An 18690-nucleotide genomic window follows, 5' to 3' on the forward strand; every position below is an offset into this window, starting at 1 on the left:
CCGATGGGAAACCTCGCTGCAGTCTCCCCAAGTCTTTCTCTGGCAGGAACAGCAAGCCCTCAAAGGCGGTCCCGCAGCGTAAGCAAGCACCTGCGGCAAGCACACAGTTACAGAGATGTCGCACTGATGTACAGCTCCTACCAGCTGACATCTTACATCAGTTCAGTTGTTCCTCTTTTTAGGAAGCTCCAGACTGAACTTATTTTCAAGTATTATTAAGAAAAATGAAGAGAGTGCAATACAGTATTTAAATTGCAGGATGCTGCTTTTATGCGTTTTCAGGATCTGTTTAACTACCCTGATGTCTACGCCAGACGTGAATTATGCCAGCACGCCATGCAATTTAGTCTTACCAGCACCAATACATTTTATTAAGCAAATCACCAAACCAGCCTCTGTTGGTTGCCCTGTGCTGCAGACCTGAGGGTCACTGATGGGCGTTCAGGTGTTACCAAAATAATCGCACCATTACACGGCCGCTTACCCTTGCTCTCCTGCCAGCACAAGCACCTGCGCAGTCAAAGTGAACTCATCAGGCAACTGGGACTGCTGAAAACAATGCCAGTGATTTCCATGCACAAGTGGGGATGCTCCCAGAATCCCGAGGTTTCCAGCCTTTGTCTGATGAAGGAGCTGCAGGCAACGCGCCCTTTCCCATCAAGGCTGCGGCAGGAGCAAGTAGGCCAGCCAGCCACAGGGCATCTCAGATGCTCTGCATGAAACATCTTCAATGTCACCTCCAAAGCACAGAGCTAGCCAGAAGGCAGCCACACACACCGACGCAGCGGCTCCATGAGACACTGAACGACCCTGGGCCTGACCAAAGCCGCTGCGGTGAAGTCCAGCCGCAGTCGCTGGTTCAAACTAGCTCGCAAAGCGTTGATGGGAAAGCGCAGTCCCTCAGGACTTTACGCTGGCTCAAACACAGACCCGCTGCTTGTGGATTAGGTATGGCTCATCCTCTCAAAACTGGCAAAGCCTCAGCACAAAGCAGGAGGGCGGCCACGGGCAGCACTGTCTGCTTGGGCTCCTTCGACAAAAACGCGCACGTGCGTGCCCACGTCTCAGCCAGATCGTTGTGCAGTGCCAAGCGACCCAGTAACACAAGGAGCCCGCTCTGCTAACGAGCATTACTTGTTTAGTCAATCCGTTACGTGCTGTCGGCAAAGACACCAGGATAACATAAACAAGTAAATCAAGCCAGACGCAGCAGCACAAAAATGTGGGTTTATTGTCAGATATTTCATAATACGAACATACCGACATCTTCATTTGTGAAGTTGAATTCTGAGCAGGAGTCAGGGCGATACGCTCCTTGATGACGGTACAGGGTCTGAGGTGAGGAAATCTCAATGTACCGCAGGGGACAGCTACATGGAAAAACTGTTCTGAGATATTGCTTCATTCTGGAAGACTGCGAAAGCAGCAAGCCGGCCACAGGCTCCCGGTTTGCAGTGTGTTCCTCCAGATGAAAAGTGGAATTTAAAGTTGCTACTTCCAAAAATGGTCCAGGCTGAATTTTTTCCTTAAAGACAGACAGAAGTCCTCCTGCACAAGGTCTGATATTTCACAATTACATTATTTTTTTTTTATAAAAACAGATCAAAAGCACAGTTAAATATGTTTGTCTGCTCACATTAGTCCTTGCTCACTCTAATCTGCTTACTCACAGATGCTTTATTCCTCTGTGTTGTAAGAATTCAAGGAATTCAGATGTGCTATAGGGAACAATAGAAAATGTGAAAAACCCCACCCTACTTTTAAAACAAAACAGTAGGAATGCAGGGAAGATGAAACAACCATAGCATTACCAATAAGGCAACACAAGAAAACACTGAAGTACAAAATACTGCATTTTATTGATGTTTCAGTGAGATTGTTTAGTATAGCTCAATGCTGTTAGTCCCCGATACCAAAACTATTATCCAACAAAATGTGGCATATCCTAATGCTTTAAAAAAAATGCAGCACATTTTCTTAATGCTTATAAAACTGAGAGCCAGAAATACAACCATTAGATAAATCCTGTAACAAGATTTCAGCATTTTAGAGGGATCAATCCAATCATTCCCTGTGTTTCCATGCTCCTGTTTACCTTGGATGCTCAAGGTGCACATGACACGCTGACAGGCATTTGGCAGTTTTTCCAACGTGAAGCAGTGTAATTCGGGATCAAGACACATTTCCTCATTAGCGCGCTGCTGTTTCACATAAAGCCAAGCACGGGAAGATATCCACCTTCCCTTTGGGCTGGCGACAACTGGTTTCTGTGCTTCTGCAGCTGATCCCTGCTGAGCGGCCTATGGGGCTGCGGATTAGGGTTTTGTTTTCAGTTTATCCAAACAGAATTCCAAGATGCTGAAGAAGGCGGCTAACTGTTAGATAGCACGAAAACAACTGCGTATCGCCACACAGGATACGTTTGCTGTGGGTACCAACATCAGGAGGGGAAGGTTTGCAAATCTGGGACTTGGACACCAGGAGATGCAAACCCTGTCTCTCCTGAGCAGAACTGACATGCAGTAGCCCTGACCCACGTTCTATATGGCAGAGCAACATTTATCAGCAGAAGTGCTCCAAAATTTTATCTAGAACCTAATATACTGAACGCCAGTCATTAGTTCATGTGCATCTTTAACAAGGAAAAAAAAAGAGACTGCAGACAATGTTGGCTACAATGGCACCAAAGAAGAGGAAATTAAAACAAGATTGACACGACTCACTGGAAGAATAATGATCACTGATTTTCTGCTATGCAAAGCGTACAGTGCTACTTTTTAAGATTAAATTTATGCTAGATTTTTTTAATTTATGTGGAAAAGCACATTTATGACACTAAGTGGAAAGACCGGATTTGACAACTACATTTCACAGAGGGACATAAATAAATACGGCAAACGAGGATCATTCCTCACTGGTTTGATCTGAGGAATGACCCAGAGTTGTGAAGGAAAGTAAGTGCAGAGAGGAGGAAATTAAAGCCTGAAGATAAGAGTGTCAGAAAGGGACAATATCCTTATGCAACAACAGGATCAGACAGACTATCAGCATCCAGAAACAGCAAGAGACTATCTTACACGGTAAAAAAAGCCGTCACAAATTATCTCCCTCCTTCAAAATAACAAAGCAGACAAAGACAAGCTCTTTTCAGACTTGTGTGTATATAGAATTTTAACATAGGAGATACAAATGGGTTAAAATACTGCTAAGAATAGCATGAACAAGAAACAGTACTTCACTTATCACTTAATACAAGTTTCTACAGAAAAAGAAATCAGTCAGACACCCAGATCTTGCTGTATTCAAAGTATATATACATCTGGCAGTCCAAAAGTTACTTGTCTTGGGTTTAATTTAAGCACCTTCATTACACAGTGTCCTTTACTACAAAACAGCCAAACATACATTCATAACCCTAGAACTATTTTTACCATTAGCGTACTATAAAGCATTACGTCAGGCAGGTGCATCCAGAGCTGTCCCTCTCTTTCAAAGACACGCAGTCTGCGTTCGTTACAGTAAACAGCTCTCGCATCACTGTCCACACATAATGCAGCAACTTGTTTTACAGGTCACTCATTTAAATGCTTTCACTTTTACAAAATACTTTAAAAAAAAAAAAAAAAAGGAAATTTGCACTTCAGTTTCTCATTCTCGAAACATGCTACTTCATGAGACAACTACACTCTCACGCCTCTGCCCTGCAAAGGAACTGCTTGGCTTGAGGGATTGTATCCCCGCCAGCCCAAAGCCTGAGCATGCATCCCAGTAATGCTTCCCACATCCACAGCGTGACTTCCGAGCATCTCCAAGCTCTTTGCTCACAGCTGTTTAAGCCTCACAACACCCCTGTGAGGTAGGTACAGTAATATCCCCAATTAACAGAACCAAGACTTTTGTGTGTGTGGCACAATCACACCCAAGTGTTCTCTGGCCAACAAGAGCAGCCTCTGAGCCTGCAGCCTTGAAGAAAGTAGTGTTTGTGTTCCAGCGGTGCTTCAGGGAGCTAGACGTCCGCACCGGCATCCTCCTTCAGGCCTGGGGTGGAGGAGGTTAGAGCAACGTGCTAGGCAGGTTGCTGCTCTGCCACCTCAGGCAGGTTGTCTTGGAGTGTTCTGGACTGGCTGAACCCGTTGCCACACTTCAGGCAGGCGTAAGGCTTCTCTCCCGTGTGCACGCGGATGTGTTTCTTGCAGTCTGTCAAGGTCAAGAATGTCTTGCAGCAGATCTTGCACGCATACTTGCGCGCACCTTCTACAACCAAGACGTTGTGCTCCGATAAGGCTTTCTTGCATTTTGAAAGAACATCTGCAGACGCCCTTGTCAGTTGTGGCGGACCAGGTTGCGACGGATGCCCGTTTTCAAAAGAAGTGGTCCCATTCATGATCAGCTGGGAACTGGATGAGTTATCCTGCAGCTGGGAGCTCCTGACAGAGGTCACCACAGGCATTTTGGGGGCTATGCGGCGGTAGCCAGGAAAGCTGTTAGCTCCACCTCTTACTGAGCCCATCATTGCCCTTGACAGGGAGTGCAAGCCGAGGCCCGACCGTGGAAAATCCATGCCGAACTGTTCTGCTGCCCGGTATCCTGAAGTCTGTACACAGGGGAGACCCATCACGTCCTGCATTGGCCTAACAAAATGAGAGTCTGCGGGCTCACTAAATGGGTTCTCGACATGAGAGACGGTGGCGGACGAATGGCCACCAGCAGGCCCCGCCTCTGGACTCATCAGGTAAGACGCATCACTGTCCATTCTGCAGTCACTGGTGGTATTTGGAATGTTGTCATCACTGTTTTGGCTAGCACCGAAGCCACCACCTCTGCTTTTATTTAGAAAATTTGAGATACTGAAAGTAGACTTGTGTTCCAGGTTATTGGACACCTCCATGATATGGATGTCTCCCACCCTATCAGTACTTGACTGTGGGTCAGAAAAGCTACGGTCGCTGCTCTCAGGACTCAGTTCTATCTTCTCTGCACTCACCACTCCTCCTTCCACTTCAACAGACTCGCTGCCCTCCGCTTGGGAAGTGACATCACTCACCTCATCTTGAGGCTCTGGGGAACTCAAGGGCTCAGATTTCACCACCACCCTCATGTGCTCTTTTTCGTTCAGACTGACCTCTGGATTCTCGCATGGAAAGTTGCTCTTCTCAGAAGCAGCCTCCTGGTCAAAGCTGGTTTCCACCTGCGTTGCCTGGGATGCCATGGACATCTGTGAAATGTTTCCTCCGCTGTTGTCAGACTGGCTGGGCACCTGAGCATCTTCCTGAGCACTGAAAGACTGATCAAACATAATGGTATTATCCTCCTGGTTATCAGCAACAGCATCAGCCTTAGAGTTGTCCACAATCTTCAGTGAATCGGGCGAGAAGAAGTCTTCCCGTGAATGAACTACTGACTGCCCACTCTCTGCAGTCACATCGGAAACAGACTCATCCATGGTAGGCCTGATGCGCTGCCTGGCCCGGTCTTCAGAAGACTGTTTACGTTTATGGAGACGACGGATAGGAAAAGCAGTGCGCTGCTCAATGTTACTTCTCATCGAGGAGCTCATAGCATTTGGTTGTTCCTCTGCGCTCTGAGTGGAATTTAACGCAGAGCTGACGATGCTCAGTCCAAGCTGCTGGAGCATGAAAGACCTCTGCATGCGTGCATTTTGCTCTTGAACTCTATCACTCGGTGGAGACATCGGCAGCGTCCTGGTAGTAAGGTAGTGTTTGCATGCTTTAACGACAGAATTCAAATGTAAGTGAGAAGCAGCCAGCAAGACATCCATAACGTTGCTCTCCCCAAGCATTAGTGTGGAAGTATACATCATGTCTATCAGAGCAGCAAAAGCTTCTGCTGTCACCACTTCGCTGTCCAGCTGAATCATATTCATAGTCTGATCTCCTTCTGCTACAGTGAACAGAGCTCGGAAGTGTGTGCTACATGCTGCCAGAACAGAGCGATGGGCTTTGAAGTGCCTGTTTCCCACCACAATGACACAGTCGCAAAGCTGGCCATGAAGCCTCTGGTAGTTGAGCTGCTGAAAGATTTGCTCAAAGTGTCCTGGAAAATCCATGATCCTATAAAACAAAACAGAAAAAATTACAGTATTAAAAATGGCTGAAGTCCTATACAGACCACAGTGAAACCAGGTTTAAAAAGGAAAGATTACGGCTGACAGACAGATGAACAATAACTGATCGCAATTTACCACTGCCACATCGGTACTGTATCAAAGCTGACAATCTTGTGGAGGAGGATGAGGAAGAAAATGCAGGTTCTGCCATGGGGCTGACCTAGCGTAACCGCCACGTAACCGCCGCCTCAGCATTGGACGTGTCACAGGCAGCTCTGCTGCAAACTGAGTAACACAGGTCATTCCACCTCCGTTAGCTCCTGTCCAAACTAAAAGACACTCTTTAGCAAAACACTTAATCCTGTTTTTTAAAAAAATATCTAATTGTGAATAATCTACAGCAACTTTTGATAAATTGTTCGCATTATTAGATAACCTCCCGCTGACAAGTCTGAACTTTAGTTCTCATCTCTTTTAATCCAGCTTCACCTTCCGCAAATGACTTTCTGCAGTTTCTCAGCTACTGTGCAGAACTCATTCAAGCACCTGCTTTTCACACAGAAACATACAGAAGGGTTAATGGAGAAGAAGGGAGACACTTCTGCACAAGAACAAGTGGCCAGCTCTTATCTCAAACTGCCACCTTTAGCTATCAGAAGTGCAATACTGTTTTCTTATTCACTATAGTTTATCAGCTGGGATGCACTGAAAGCCCTCTGTTTTCCCGACAAAATAAGTAAAACGGCAGAAAGATAGAGAAGTTTGCTGACGTTACAAGCTGTCTCCATACCTGTTATTTCTTATGAACCTTCCTGGTCCACAAGGAGGTTATGGGAAGCTTCTGACAAAATTATGTAACACTCAACAAGACAACCAGACAAACTCAGGGGTGGGTTTTTTCCTTAAATTTCTGTTAACAGAACATAAGGCAAATCTTAGTAGACTTATCTGAAGATTAACAGGTGACCTTCAGCGGTATCTCTACTTTTCCTCATGACAAATCAACCAAGCATGAGATTTGGGCGACAGAAAGGTTGCGTGTACGGGCCATACACACATACACACTTCTGTGTTCACGTCTATGTTTCAGTAGCAACACCACAGTATCACGGTCACACAGAAAGAATTGCACTTTTGAAGAGGGATCAAACGTGAGTCTGCCAACTTAGAAATTCTGTCTTCAAATGCAGATGTTGTGAACAAACCATGTGCTGTATTTCCGTATCTGTGCAGTCACAAGGTACGTGAGTAAATTGCACACGAAGATTCCCATGGTCATGTCTGACCAGTAAAGCAAAGTTTGCTCAGAAATAACGTTTGCACTTCAAACTCTCCGCAGGTGTTTCACATTACACAACTTTGCTCAGAAGGTACGCTAAGGCCAGAGGCAGTGGCTGCCAAGCACACGCATTCGTTCGGAGGAAAACAGGTACAGTTGCTGATGTAGATTGTTAATTACTTCGCAATTTTGTTCACCTGGACGCACGCACATGAGCTATTTACTTGGACGGACCAGCAGAAGAAGCAAAAGAAATGCGGAGAGCAGCTCCCGAGATCCTAGGCACGGAGCCACAGCAGCTCGTGGCCACACAGGCGCCGTCAGCCTGCAGAAGCACAGAGCCTGCAGCAGCTCGAAGCTCAGTGCTCTGCTTTGCTGCAAGGCAAAAGGCAGCAGGGCAGACAGGGCAGACTCGGGACTTCCATCGTCAAGACACATACTGCTATAAGACCGTGCTGGTGAAGGTCAAAAGCAATACCCAGAAGGTCACTGACAGATTTACCCTCATGCATACGTAAGCAGGCAGGTGTAGAATTAGAAAGATCCACGGGTTTCTGGCAGCAGCTCAGCTTAAACTAGAATGTACATCTGCAATGTTCCCCAGCCTCCGATTATCACCACTGACATGGCAAGGGAAAGCGGAAGGGTTCTTGGTCCTCTTTTGTAAAGGATACACATCTTTTGAACTAGTTCAGGAGTTACTCCGCAAGCAGCATGAGATTAGGTTTCTCAGGAAACGACGTTAACGCACGCTCTGTGTGCCCTCGCTCCCTGCACACTAACCCCACTTGCCCCCCAGCCACAGCCCATTGCACCAAACCCCCCGCACCCCAAGCTCAGGCTGGGCCGGGGCTGAGCGAGGTTTCCCAGTCACCGCCATCCACTGGCAGAGCAGAGCAAGCACACGCTGAACGCCTGCTGGGTTCTCCACCCAGTGAGGGTACAAGGCTAGCCCCCCCTTTTCTATCAGGCCCACAGCTACAAGCCTTGCTGGACTTAAAACACCAGTCTCCTCAGTCAAAACTGGCCAGTGTCTAGCTACGGAAGGGACGGGCAGAGCAATCGCACTCCGTATCGCTTCTTGTCACTGAAAAACTCCTGTGCTGTCAGGGTCACAGACTACAGGCAGGTACCAGGTCGGAAGGCCTTAGATACAGGTACTCTGCACCTGCCTTGCGGCTACTACGGACACTACTGTGGGACAAACAGCCACCACTTGCTGATCCTCAAGCTTGCAAAATCCATTACGGGAAACCTGGACAAAGGGACCTGATCAAGTTTGCAGCTTTTGCTGCTCTTGGACTAACATCGGGCTACAGAAAATTAAGGGAATCAGTAGTACAGTAGGCGAAGAGACCTGAATTCATGCCAGAAGAGGTGGCAAACTAACATGAAAGCACAAAGACCAAAAACATCCGGTCACACAAAAACCTCCCAGAACAGGCTCTGCCTGCCTCAGCGGCCGGGCTGGAGCTCATGGGGGCGCAGCGGGTGCTCCCCAGCCCAGAGGCAGCTGGCATTCACCCACCTCCCCTTCCCGAAGGCACGTGGCATACGCGTTGCAGGTCTTTGCTGGAGAAAGACTTCACCATTGGACAAAGAACCTTGCCGCTCTCCAAAGGAAACAGGCTTGCAAAGAACCACAGTTGTACCTAAATACTGAGAAGCCAAAACTTCTGCTGGCAAAAATCTGTTGCCCCCAACTGTAATTGCTGCTTGTGGATTGTAAAAAGAATAAATAAATAAATTAAACTTTACACCTTCCAGCAGTAGTGAGGGTCCAGGCTTACGGCAGCATCAAAAATCTCCTAATCTGGCAGCACTAAGGCTATGATGCCGGAATGCCTGAAATAAGCACCGTAATGAGATTTAATTAACCACTGCATCACAGTCTCCCTTACAAATGAAGTTATGTAATAAAATGGAAGAATTTGAGTTTGCTGCTTTTTTTTAATAAGAAACAGGAATACAGAAAATAGGTGATTTCATCTTTCACTACGAGCGTGTATGTGACACTAAAAAAAAAGATGACATTTTCAAACAAAAAAAAAATGTTAAACAACACAAAGTTTGGAACTGCACAGTTTTTATTTCTACACGCTTTCTCTGAGAGAAGTATAACACAAGGGAAAGTGAGGAAATGCTTCCTGGTGCTTGAAGGAGGCGGGAGGAACAAAAACCTGAAACTCACTGACCTCGGGCAGCAGGACAAGACTGGGAGCCTGTGACAAGAGCCACGAGTCCCAGCAGGAAGTGTCTGGAAGGTGGCAGACCTCACCGTCTGCCTTTGCTGCTCTGGCACATCTGGTTAAACTCATGTCCTCCTTTGTTCCAGCAAGCACGGTGCAGGGAGGACCTCCTCTGTAAGGAAAGCTCTCCTCCAGGCAGGTGTCTGCAAAGTCGAGAGGGGACTGCCGAACAATTCTTCATTTCTCTTCTTTTGCTCACCTCTGCGACGGGCTAGGTGTTACGGCAGAGGTAACACTCCATCCTTGGCTTCACAGGACTAAAATACAGGATCGGGGGGGGGTGGAGGGGGAGCAACAGTTCCCAGAGCAACAAGGAAACTCCACTTAGAGAACCACCACTATAGCATCAGTGTGCTCTTGGGGGGTGTGGATGTTGATCAACTTTCTTTTCACCCCACTCCCCATTCAAGAGTCGCAGCTCCACGGAACCATGTCACACTCGTACGGCTAGACGCAGGACTGATCCGCATAGCATATAATGCCACACTGGCAGGCACCCTGGAGAACGTCAGGCACCCACCACACCAGAAGAACCAAAGGACCTCCTTTCCCTAAGGACCAGCAATGCAGGACACCGTAGTATTAACTATTAACTGGTGACTTCCCAAATATAACCACCACCACCACCTACCAAGGCAGCCAAGGCAGGAGCACTTTGCTGCGTCCCATCTGCAGCCAAGAATAACATCATTCCACTTGTACCTTCACTGCTTAAAGCACAGTGCCCAGCAGAAACTGCTCCAGCCTCAAGGGTTGTCAGAAGCAAGCTGTGCACAAGCACCACTGCTTTAGGTCATTTTAGGAAACACGCTGTAGAAGACATAAAATACCTGAGCACTCATTCATCCTCCTTATCAAGCCCATCCCAGGAGGTGGTGTGCTTCAGAAGTCTATGTAGTGAGATGTTCGAACCAATGTCCAGAGAAGGCTGGCGGTGGAAAACACCAGACCACATGAGGACAGGATTTCAGAACAGTAAAAGGATTGAGCTGGACTCCAGAAAGGAAGATGGGTTACAGGGATGGTTCAATGTATTTCTGCCCAGGCAGCAATACGTACTTGAACTAGAGAAAACAGGCAAGAGTCATCATTTTGACCAATGATTTGGGATTCGGAATTCAGAGAGTCTTTGCTTACAGCCACCAAAAACGATCGCATCCTGTGTGCACATGAAACAAGACAAACACCAGTTTTGCTTCCAATAACATTCATTTGGCTTGGCATTTAACTTTTAGTACACCAAAAAGGCTGAAGTCCTCGAACCAGAATCAACTAAGACAGACCCCACAGTGAAATCCACATCTTGTAAAAAATCAACTGAAATTAAAAAAATAATTTGAGTTGTATATATTGCATACTATACACACACCACATTTGGTGAGGAACCAGCTACTTCAGGTTAATAAATACATGCAATGCATCTAAGTCAACATCAAAAATATGAGTGACTTATTTCTGGATACGCACATTTGGTCTGTCCTCCCCTCCTGCTTCGGTGATACCTCGCCTTTCAGCAACACCTGGCCATAAAGACCCCTCTGAACCACTCGTGGGCTGCACAACCCCATCATTCCCCTATCAAAAATCCCAACACCTCCAGTATGTGACAGGTGGCATCCCATCACACGGTGTGCAAATGCCTGTTTGGATGCTCCCAACTGAGTAGCAAGTGGTTTTAGTAGCCAGTCTCTACAGCCTTTGTGAGGCTCACAGCCAGCCCCAGGTAATGTCCTGGGGACCCAGGGAACGTTAGGGGGAATCTTCCACTCAATCAGATCCAAGCAGTGGGACTCAGGGGAGGCATCAGCGGTACAAACAGCAGACACCGAGTCCAGCAGTGGGGAAGGGAACAGCTTAGTTCTATAATCAAACAACCAACCACAAGTGAAAAGAAACAATACCAAGTTGTTTAGCTAGAAGTAGTTGTATTATACGTACAAATAGTGAGAGCCAAGAAAATTTTAAGGGCAAGATATGAGAAAAACATCTATGAAACTTTGAATGGAAAACAACCGTTCTGCTTGTCCCTGGACTGAGGCCTATGAAGTGAAACCAGCAGCGTCAGAACCAAAGAAACACTCCTTCAGGTAACACAGTAAAGCTACAGAACGGCTTGCCACAGGCAAGTACACGTTAATTCAACAGCCATTACATAGATCCATTGAAGAAAAATCAGTTGAGATCTATTAAATATTCAGACGCCACCTCTACCTGGGGAAGGCACTAAACCACAAGTCACTGGAGGCACAGTTCTACATACCCTTACCTCTCTGACTTTCAATTTTACAGCTTGTTTTGGTATTTTCAGAAGAGTTTTAGGAGAGAACTGCGAATTTTTTTCATGTTAAGATTGATACGGTAAAAATGAGTAAGGAAGCATTTTCTCCCTAACATTTTGATTATATACTTAGAAGGATAATTAACCTTTAAATAAAAAGTGTGCTTAGTAGATATTTAAATACTTAACTTGCCTCTTCGCTGCTAGAGGAAAACATACCACAGCAGATCCAGCAGCCCAAGAGAGGCGAGGCTGCTGCTGCTCAACGTCCCCAGGTCCCAGAAGGAGAGTGGGAGAAGACACGTTCCCAGCACACACAAACTCACAGAGCACCCGTACGCACTACAAGACACTCTGTGCTCACGTAAGCACAAGCAGCAGCAGCAGACGCCTCATCCCGCTCCCCTCTCCAGCAGGGGAGGATGGAAGTCTGCCCACGAGAACATATATACAGGCGAACCAGGTGGACCCCTCCAGTAGCTGGACCTCCCAGCCGCTGTCCCCCAGGTCCCAGTCCCTCCATCCCCAGACTGCAGGCATACACCTGAGGCCACAGCCTGGCTCCAGCTGCCAGTACAGGCCATCACAGGTACACAGAGCCAGCCGGGACTGCCCTGGTCCCAGAGCTGACCCTCCCATGTTCTCACCCCCATAGACGCATGCGCTCTCACACACAGAGCTGCCCTTACGGACCCACAGACCCCCTTGCTCCCAGACCATTGCACCGGCTCACCCGGGTTGATCTTTGCTGGTCAGCAAACACTAGCGTACCCGCTCTTGCTCCAGTCAATGTCCCACAGACACAGGGACCCTCTGCCCTGTGGCCTGACCCCTGTGGCTGCACTCACACCAACCAGAGAGCCCTCACTCAGGACAGAGCCAGGAAGGAATTTAATTAGGAGCAGGAGAGATGGTGCTGATCAGGTGCAGGGCATGGCAAGGCAAGCGCGCTGACCAGCCAACTTCCTACATGTGACTGGCCCTTCTCATCCCCTTAGCCCTCTACATTTCCACACTTATTTCTCCCCAAATCCCCTAACCCCCCCGCCTTTGCCCCACCTTTGGTTCCTCCCCTAAGCATCCTGTAATAAGTCCTGTGGGATCCCAAGCTGGTTTTCCCTGCAGTCCATGTATCCCAGCAGCGGGCAGCTTGCTAACCTGTCAGACTAACCCTTAGTCTGACAGAGCTGCTCCAGAACTCACTGTGATGGGTCACACCAGGACACTGGGAAAGGCTCTGCTGGGACTGCCCCAGCAGAGGCCTGCACAGGGTGCTCCTTCCTCAGGGTCCTTGATCTGGGTTCCCGCCTATGCCTCTGTGCTCCTCTGGGCCCGCGATGGGCTGGCTCCAGGGCTAGGCCTGGGAGCAGCTCCACAGGATACTGTTTGGGCTCCCCCTCCTGCCATTGCCTCTCCTCTCCAAGGTCCCTTGGGGCTGTGCAGAGGAGCTTGATCACGTAACTGAACATTCATGGTGGCACGTAGTAAAATATTCCTCTTATATGTGGATGAAGACAAGGCTTAAATTTCTAAAGCTGTCTTCCACATTAAGAAAGCATCAGGATTAAAAATACCTAACTGGGAAGATGACGTGCAAGCGTTTTCAAATTCTAGGAAAAAAGACCTGCAATTTACAATTACACAGCCTGTTTATTAATCTCCCATTAGGTACCAACCTCAGAGTCTCTCTGTCAATTCCAACCAAGCTTAACAAAGAGGACATTAGATACTGAATTCCCAGATTTTTTGTTGAAGTTGGAGTCTGGTTACAGAAGCAGGCAAATGTATAAGGACTACTCAACAGAGTCATAATTAATTCCCTTATTCTCTTAAACACCACAGAACACCCAAAACCAGCCAGCTGGCTGGTTTGCAGACACAGCTATGAGCGAGGCACTGGTGCTGCCCTCGGCCCAGCCAGGCAGGTAGGAAACAGCAGGGACAGCTGGAAACACACTCACAGAGCAGGAGAGGAGACACTGTAGATTCTCCCATAGGAATTCAGGTTTTATTAGCATGTATTTCTACTACTTCTAATGGTAAAAATTTCTTCTATTTCTTGAATGACTAGTACTGATGGAACTATGTAGACTTACAGCCCCTTTTTCCATCAAATCCCTTGCTCTAATACTTAAGCTGCAGCATGATGGGACAAGGCAAGTACTTAAGTACGCTTGCACTGAAACTTCTACAGAATCAAAAACTTTTATCTCGCTCCTTTAAAAAAAGTTAAAATTAACTCACTACAAAATAGTGTGAAAAATAACAGCTCTGAACAATGATCTATTTAAAATGTTATCACTATGTCCAACACTAAAGGACAGTTTAGATTACACTGCAATCCTGAGCCACTGTCCAGAAGTCAAACATACAAAGTCAAGCAATCAAAAAAACCAAATGCAACCTCAGGTTCCCCTACAGAAGCTTTCAAGAAGTTTGCAAAGTAATTGATTTTGTGTTACTAAAACAAACAACAAAAGCTGCCTCAACTAAACCATTCAACAGAATGGTATCAGAAGAAACCTCATACAAATACACTTCTGAAAACTTCAGACTAGGTACTTGTTTTTTCCTTATCAGATAAATGAAGGACAATTTACTACTTGCACCTTCAAACCCCATTCCCAACAATCTGTATTTAAATGCATTTGATGGTGGCAAGCCTGCAGGAATCCTTGGCATATAGCCAAAACTTGAAAGTGTGCCCATATAATATTAGTAACTATTTGCTTCTTAGCTTAAATTACATTTTACAAAACGTTACAATACACTTATGCTGTGATGAACCATTGTGTTTGAACTAATACATCTCATAAAAAGCTTCCCTGAAGCCTGTAAAATGAACATAAATCTAGATATGAGTCAGTGATATACACATTATTTTAGAAAGCACTTTCTACTATCAGTTACATTGGTTTTTTAACAAGCCAGCGGGACAGTGGGAGTGTAGAGGCAGGAAGAAATGGAAGTCTTCACTTTCTTTCACATCTTCAGCAAGTTTTGTCACTTTGAAACATGGAGGGTGTGTGTTCTCTGCTCTGAGAGCGTTTTCAAACTGAACATACGGTGGAATTTTAGTTAACAGTAGTTAAAATTATTTCTGCATTTGCCCCCTACAACTAGACTCCAGCATTACATCGCTTTCACGTACACGACAGTTCATCGAGTGCCAGCTATGAAGGGCACTTTTTTGTGTGCGTCTGACGAGTACCTGCAGCTAGTGACTGTGATGACTGACAGCTGAGCTTACAGCATCTCATCTGAGGTGCTCCCTTAGCCAGGCTTTATATATAGCTCAACTCAGACAGTTTATCTCCCTGTTGTCAGGGAGGATGAGTTACAACTTGTCTAGGAATCAGAAAGGGCAAACTGCACTGCAAAAGCTTCTGCTGGTTGCATGAGCCCTTCAGAGAAGAGATTAACATAAAGCTTAGTATTTTCTCATCATCTGAAAGGTACTGCAAATAGAGAGTCCAACCTATCGCAACACCAGCTCATTAATAAACAGTAACAGCACAGCCTGCCAGCTGCAAAGAGCATCTTTGAAAGGAGCAACAAAAAAAGCCTTAAAATGGCTGGATTTTTCCCAAGACGGTCATCTGCAGAAATGGACACTACCTGTGACAGCCATCCTCCCACTTCCTCGCGCTTCCACTCACCTCCTCCCAGCCCTGTGATGCGCCCCTCGGTCTCCAGGTCCTGCAACAGTGCGATAGCTCAGAGGAAGGCACAGGAGGAGGCTGAAACGTCACACTCCTGCATTCCGATGTGCCGTCTCAGCTTGTCACCAGGGGGTTTGTTTCTCTGTTGTAATTCCACTATTTAGCACACCTGTACTGCTGTGTATTCTGAACAGGCTGAACACTGTTTCCTTATAATTCCTGGATAATTCAAGGTCAGCTCCATTGCTTTCACAGGCATCAGTCTCTCTCAAAAGAGTTGACATATGCTTTTCTGCTCAACTTACAAAAATACAGTGTTTTACAGGCATCAATAAGAAACAGGAAAACAAGATCATGGATTCTAATCTTGATCTTATGAAGCTAAGAAACTATATCTAGGTAAGAGAAAACTGCTGTAACAGGTTTTTAGGCATTGCGCAGTGAAACACCTGAAGAAAGCTGTTTGGGCAGTATCACAATGCGATTTATTTACAAAGGGAAAGGCAGAGAATGCTGCTAGGCAGAACTGGCAATACAGCCATGTGAGGGCACAAGAAGACAAACTGCCATCTACAAGGATTGATCTGAACTGACACTATCAGTTCAGAAAACCTCCCTTGAGGTTCATGGTACAACGGCAATCTCTGTCACTGCCGTCGTCCTCTCACAAGAATGCCATGTTGCAAATGAGACTCAGTTGCCAGCTTGTCCTGCCTACCATCACCCCCAGCTCATGTATCAAACCACAGCCACCACGCACAACCAAAGTCTGCGGGCAAGGATCCCAAAGGAAAGGGCAGCCACAGACAGCTTGGCACCAGCATATCTTCTTGCTCAATACAGCAATCATTTCTAAATCTAGCTCTTCAACTTCACTATTTACCAGAGATTCAACAACTTTAACCAGCCTCGTCCACCCGCCTTCCTCGGTGATTCCTTTGCCCAAGCTTTTAACCCCAATGAAGCTAGGGTTAACGGCATAATGAATAAATCCGTTTTTGCCAGGAAGTGGTTTAGATCGAAGTAACAAATTACTAGTTTGCCACCACCACGATGGATTCATTAGTAGTACAAGTCTTCAGCCTAAGCAAATAATTACATCCACATAACTGATTGAGCAGGTGACTACTGTATTTCAAATGAGAACTGCTGAATTATCTGCTCCTGATCTTCCCAAGCCTGTTTCAAAACCTCATCTTTGAACATTATCATTTTACCCACAGAAGGGAATATATCTACATGGATGCACTGTTCTGTCTATTTTGGCATTGTGGTGGGGTGACCAGACACCCAACCCAGCCGCTCTCTCACTCCCCCTCCTCAGCAAGATGGGGGGGGAAAGTAAGATGAAAATCTTGTGGGTTGGGATATGGACAGGAAGAACATTCTCCAATTACCATCCGAAACACTCAACTTAGGGAAGGTTAATTCAATTTATTGACAATAAATAACAGAGTCAGATAGAAAGAAATGAAAACAAAACTAAAAACACCTTCCCCCCACCCTTCTTCCTTCTTCCCAGGCTCAACTTCACTCCCGACTCTTCTACTTCCCCCCCACAAGCAGCACAGGGGGATATGCAATGGGGGTTGCCGCTAATTCAGAACACTTCATCTCTGCTGCTCCTTCCTCCTCACACACCTCCCCTGCTCTATGTGTCTCATGGGAGACAGTCCTCCACGAACCTCTCCAACGTGGGTCCTTCTCACAGGGTGCAGTCTTTCAGGAATGGACTGCTCCAGCATGGGCTCCTCTCCATGGGGCCACAGGTCCTGCCAGGAGCCTGCTCCAGCAAGGGCTCTCCACAGGCTGCAGCTTCCTCCAGGACACATCCACCTGCTCCACCATGGACCTCCACAGGCTTCAAGCAGACAGGCTTTACCACAGGCTGCAAAGGAATCTCTGCTCCGGCGCCTGGAGCGCCTCCTCCCCCGCCTTCTTCACTGACCTTGGTGTCTGCAGGGCTGTTTCTCTCACATATTCTCACTCCTTCCTCTCGGCTGCTGTTGCGCAGCAGTTTTTACCCCTTCTTAAATATGTTATCACAGAGGCACTACCAACATCGCCGATGGGCTCAGCTCTGGCCAGCGGTGGGTCTGTCTTGGAGCTGGCTGGAACAGGCTCTGGCCAATGTGGGGCAGCCTCTGGTGTCTTCTCACAGAAGCCACCTCTGCAGCCCTCCTACTACCAAAACCTTGCCATGAAAGCCAATACAAGCACGTACTAAAGAAGAATTAAAAAGAAAACATTGCCTGTGTTGCGGTATAGAAGTCACGCTAGAGGGTAACAATTTACATGATTTGAATGTATTCTGCGAAATTAACTAAACTCCTTGAGTAATTTTTGAAAGGCGGCGGAAGAAATTAAGCAGCTTTTGACAGTTCAAAGATGGTCGCTTCCTTCTCTGCTTTCACACAGACTCCACTCCAAGTCTACCCTTCCTTTATGACACACGGGTTTACAGCAGAGCACAACACTGCATGCTGCAGAGTTTGCCGTTGTTAGCACAGCCACGAGAAAAACTGGCAGCAAGTTAGGTCAACACCACAGAGACCGCACATACATTCCAGAGAAGCAGCTGGTGTGCGCGCGACTTTGGTACATCAAGAGGACACGTAGCACCTCTCCACCCACATGCCATCCTCCACAAAGTGAACTACGATTCAATAATTACACCAAGTACAGGAAAGTAAAACCTAATTTATAACGTGTTGTCTGAAGATAGGCTTCTTTCCAAATTCCAGAACATTAACTAACAGACGAGACAGGCTGTTGTTCCTGTGCTTGTTCCCAAAGGCACTGAAAGGCACTGCACTGAAGAACTGAGTCACACCTTTTGGGTTTCTTACATCACCCCAGATATCTAAGTTTTACGTCCCTCTCAACAGAGCATCTGCATCTCATCCCTCCATCATTACTAGCTAAAAATACATCCACACATTTCATTTTGCATCTTACACAAACATCACTGTGCACACAACAAAGAGGCCCTCCAGAAATTCCTCATCAAACGCAGCGCCTCACGCTCAGCAACGCAGCTCTGCGTGTCCTGGCCGGATCAGAGCCAAAGCGCTGGAAGGAGTCCCGAGCAGGGGCCAAGCGCCAGCTCCGCCCCAGGGGGTCCCGGCAGAAGGACCGCCGGGCCTCTGCGGGGG

At 46.9% G+C, this 18690-nt stretch overlaps 1 protein-coding gene across 1 annotated transcript; it reads right to left on the bottom strand.

The window, feature by feature from the left end:
* Positions 1 to 1207: 1207 nt before the first annotated feature.
* On the bottom strand, positions 1208 to 9350 carry ZBTB5 (zinc finger and BTB domain containing 5). Its single transcript, XM_035897859.1, has 2 exons — positions 6203 to 9350; positions 1208 to 6071 (listed from the first exon to the last, which is right to left on the bottom strand). Exons 1-2 carry the CDS (start codon positions 6211 to 6213, stop codon positions 4067 to 4069), a joined length of 2016 nt encoding a protein of 671 aa, XP_035753752.1. The 5' UTR covers positions 6214 to 9350; the 3' UTR covers positions 1208 to 4066.
* Positions 9351 to 18690: the final 9340 nt, after the last annotated feature.

This window comes from Egretta garzetta, unplaced genomic scaffold (genome assembly GCF_000687185.1).
Source record: "Egretta garzetta isolate BGI_Z169 unplaced genomic scaffold, ASM68718v1 scaffold277, whole genome shotgun sequence".
Classification (NCBI taxonomy): Eukaryota; Metazoa; Chordata; class Aves; order Pelecaniformes; family Ardeidae; genus Egretta; species Egretta garzetta.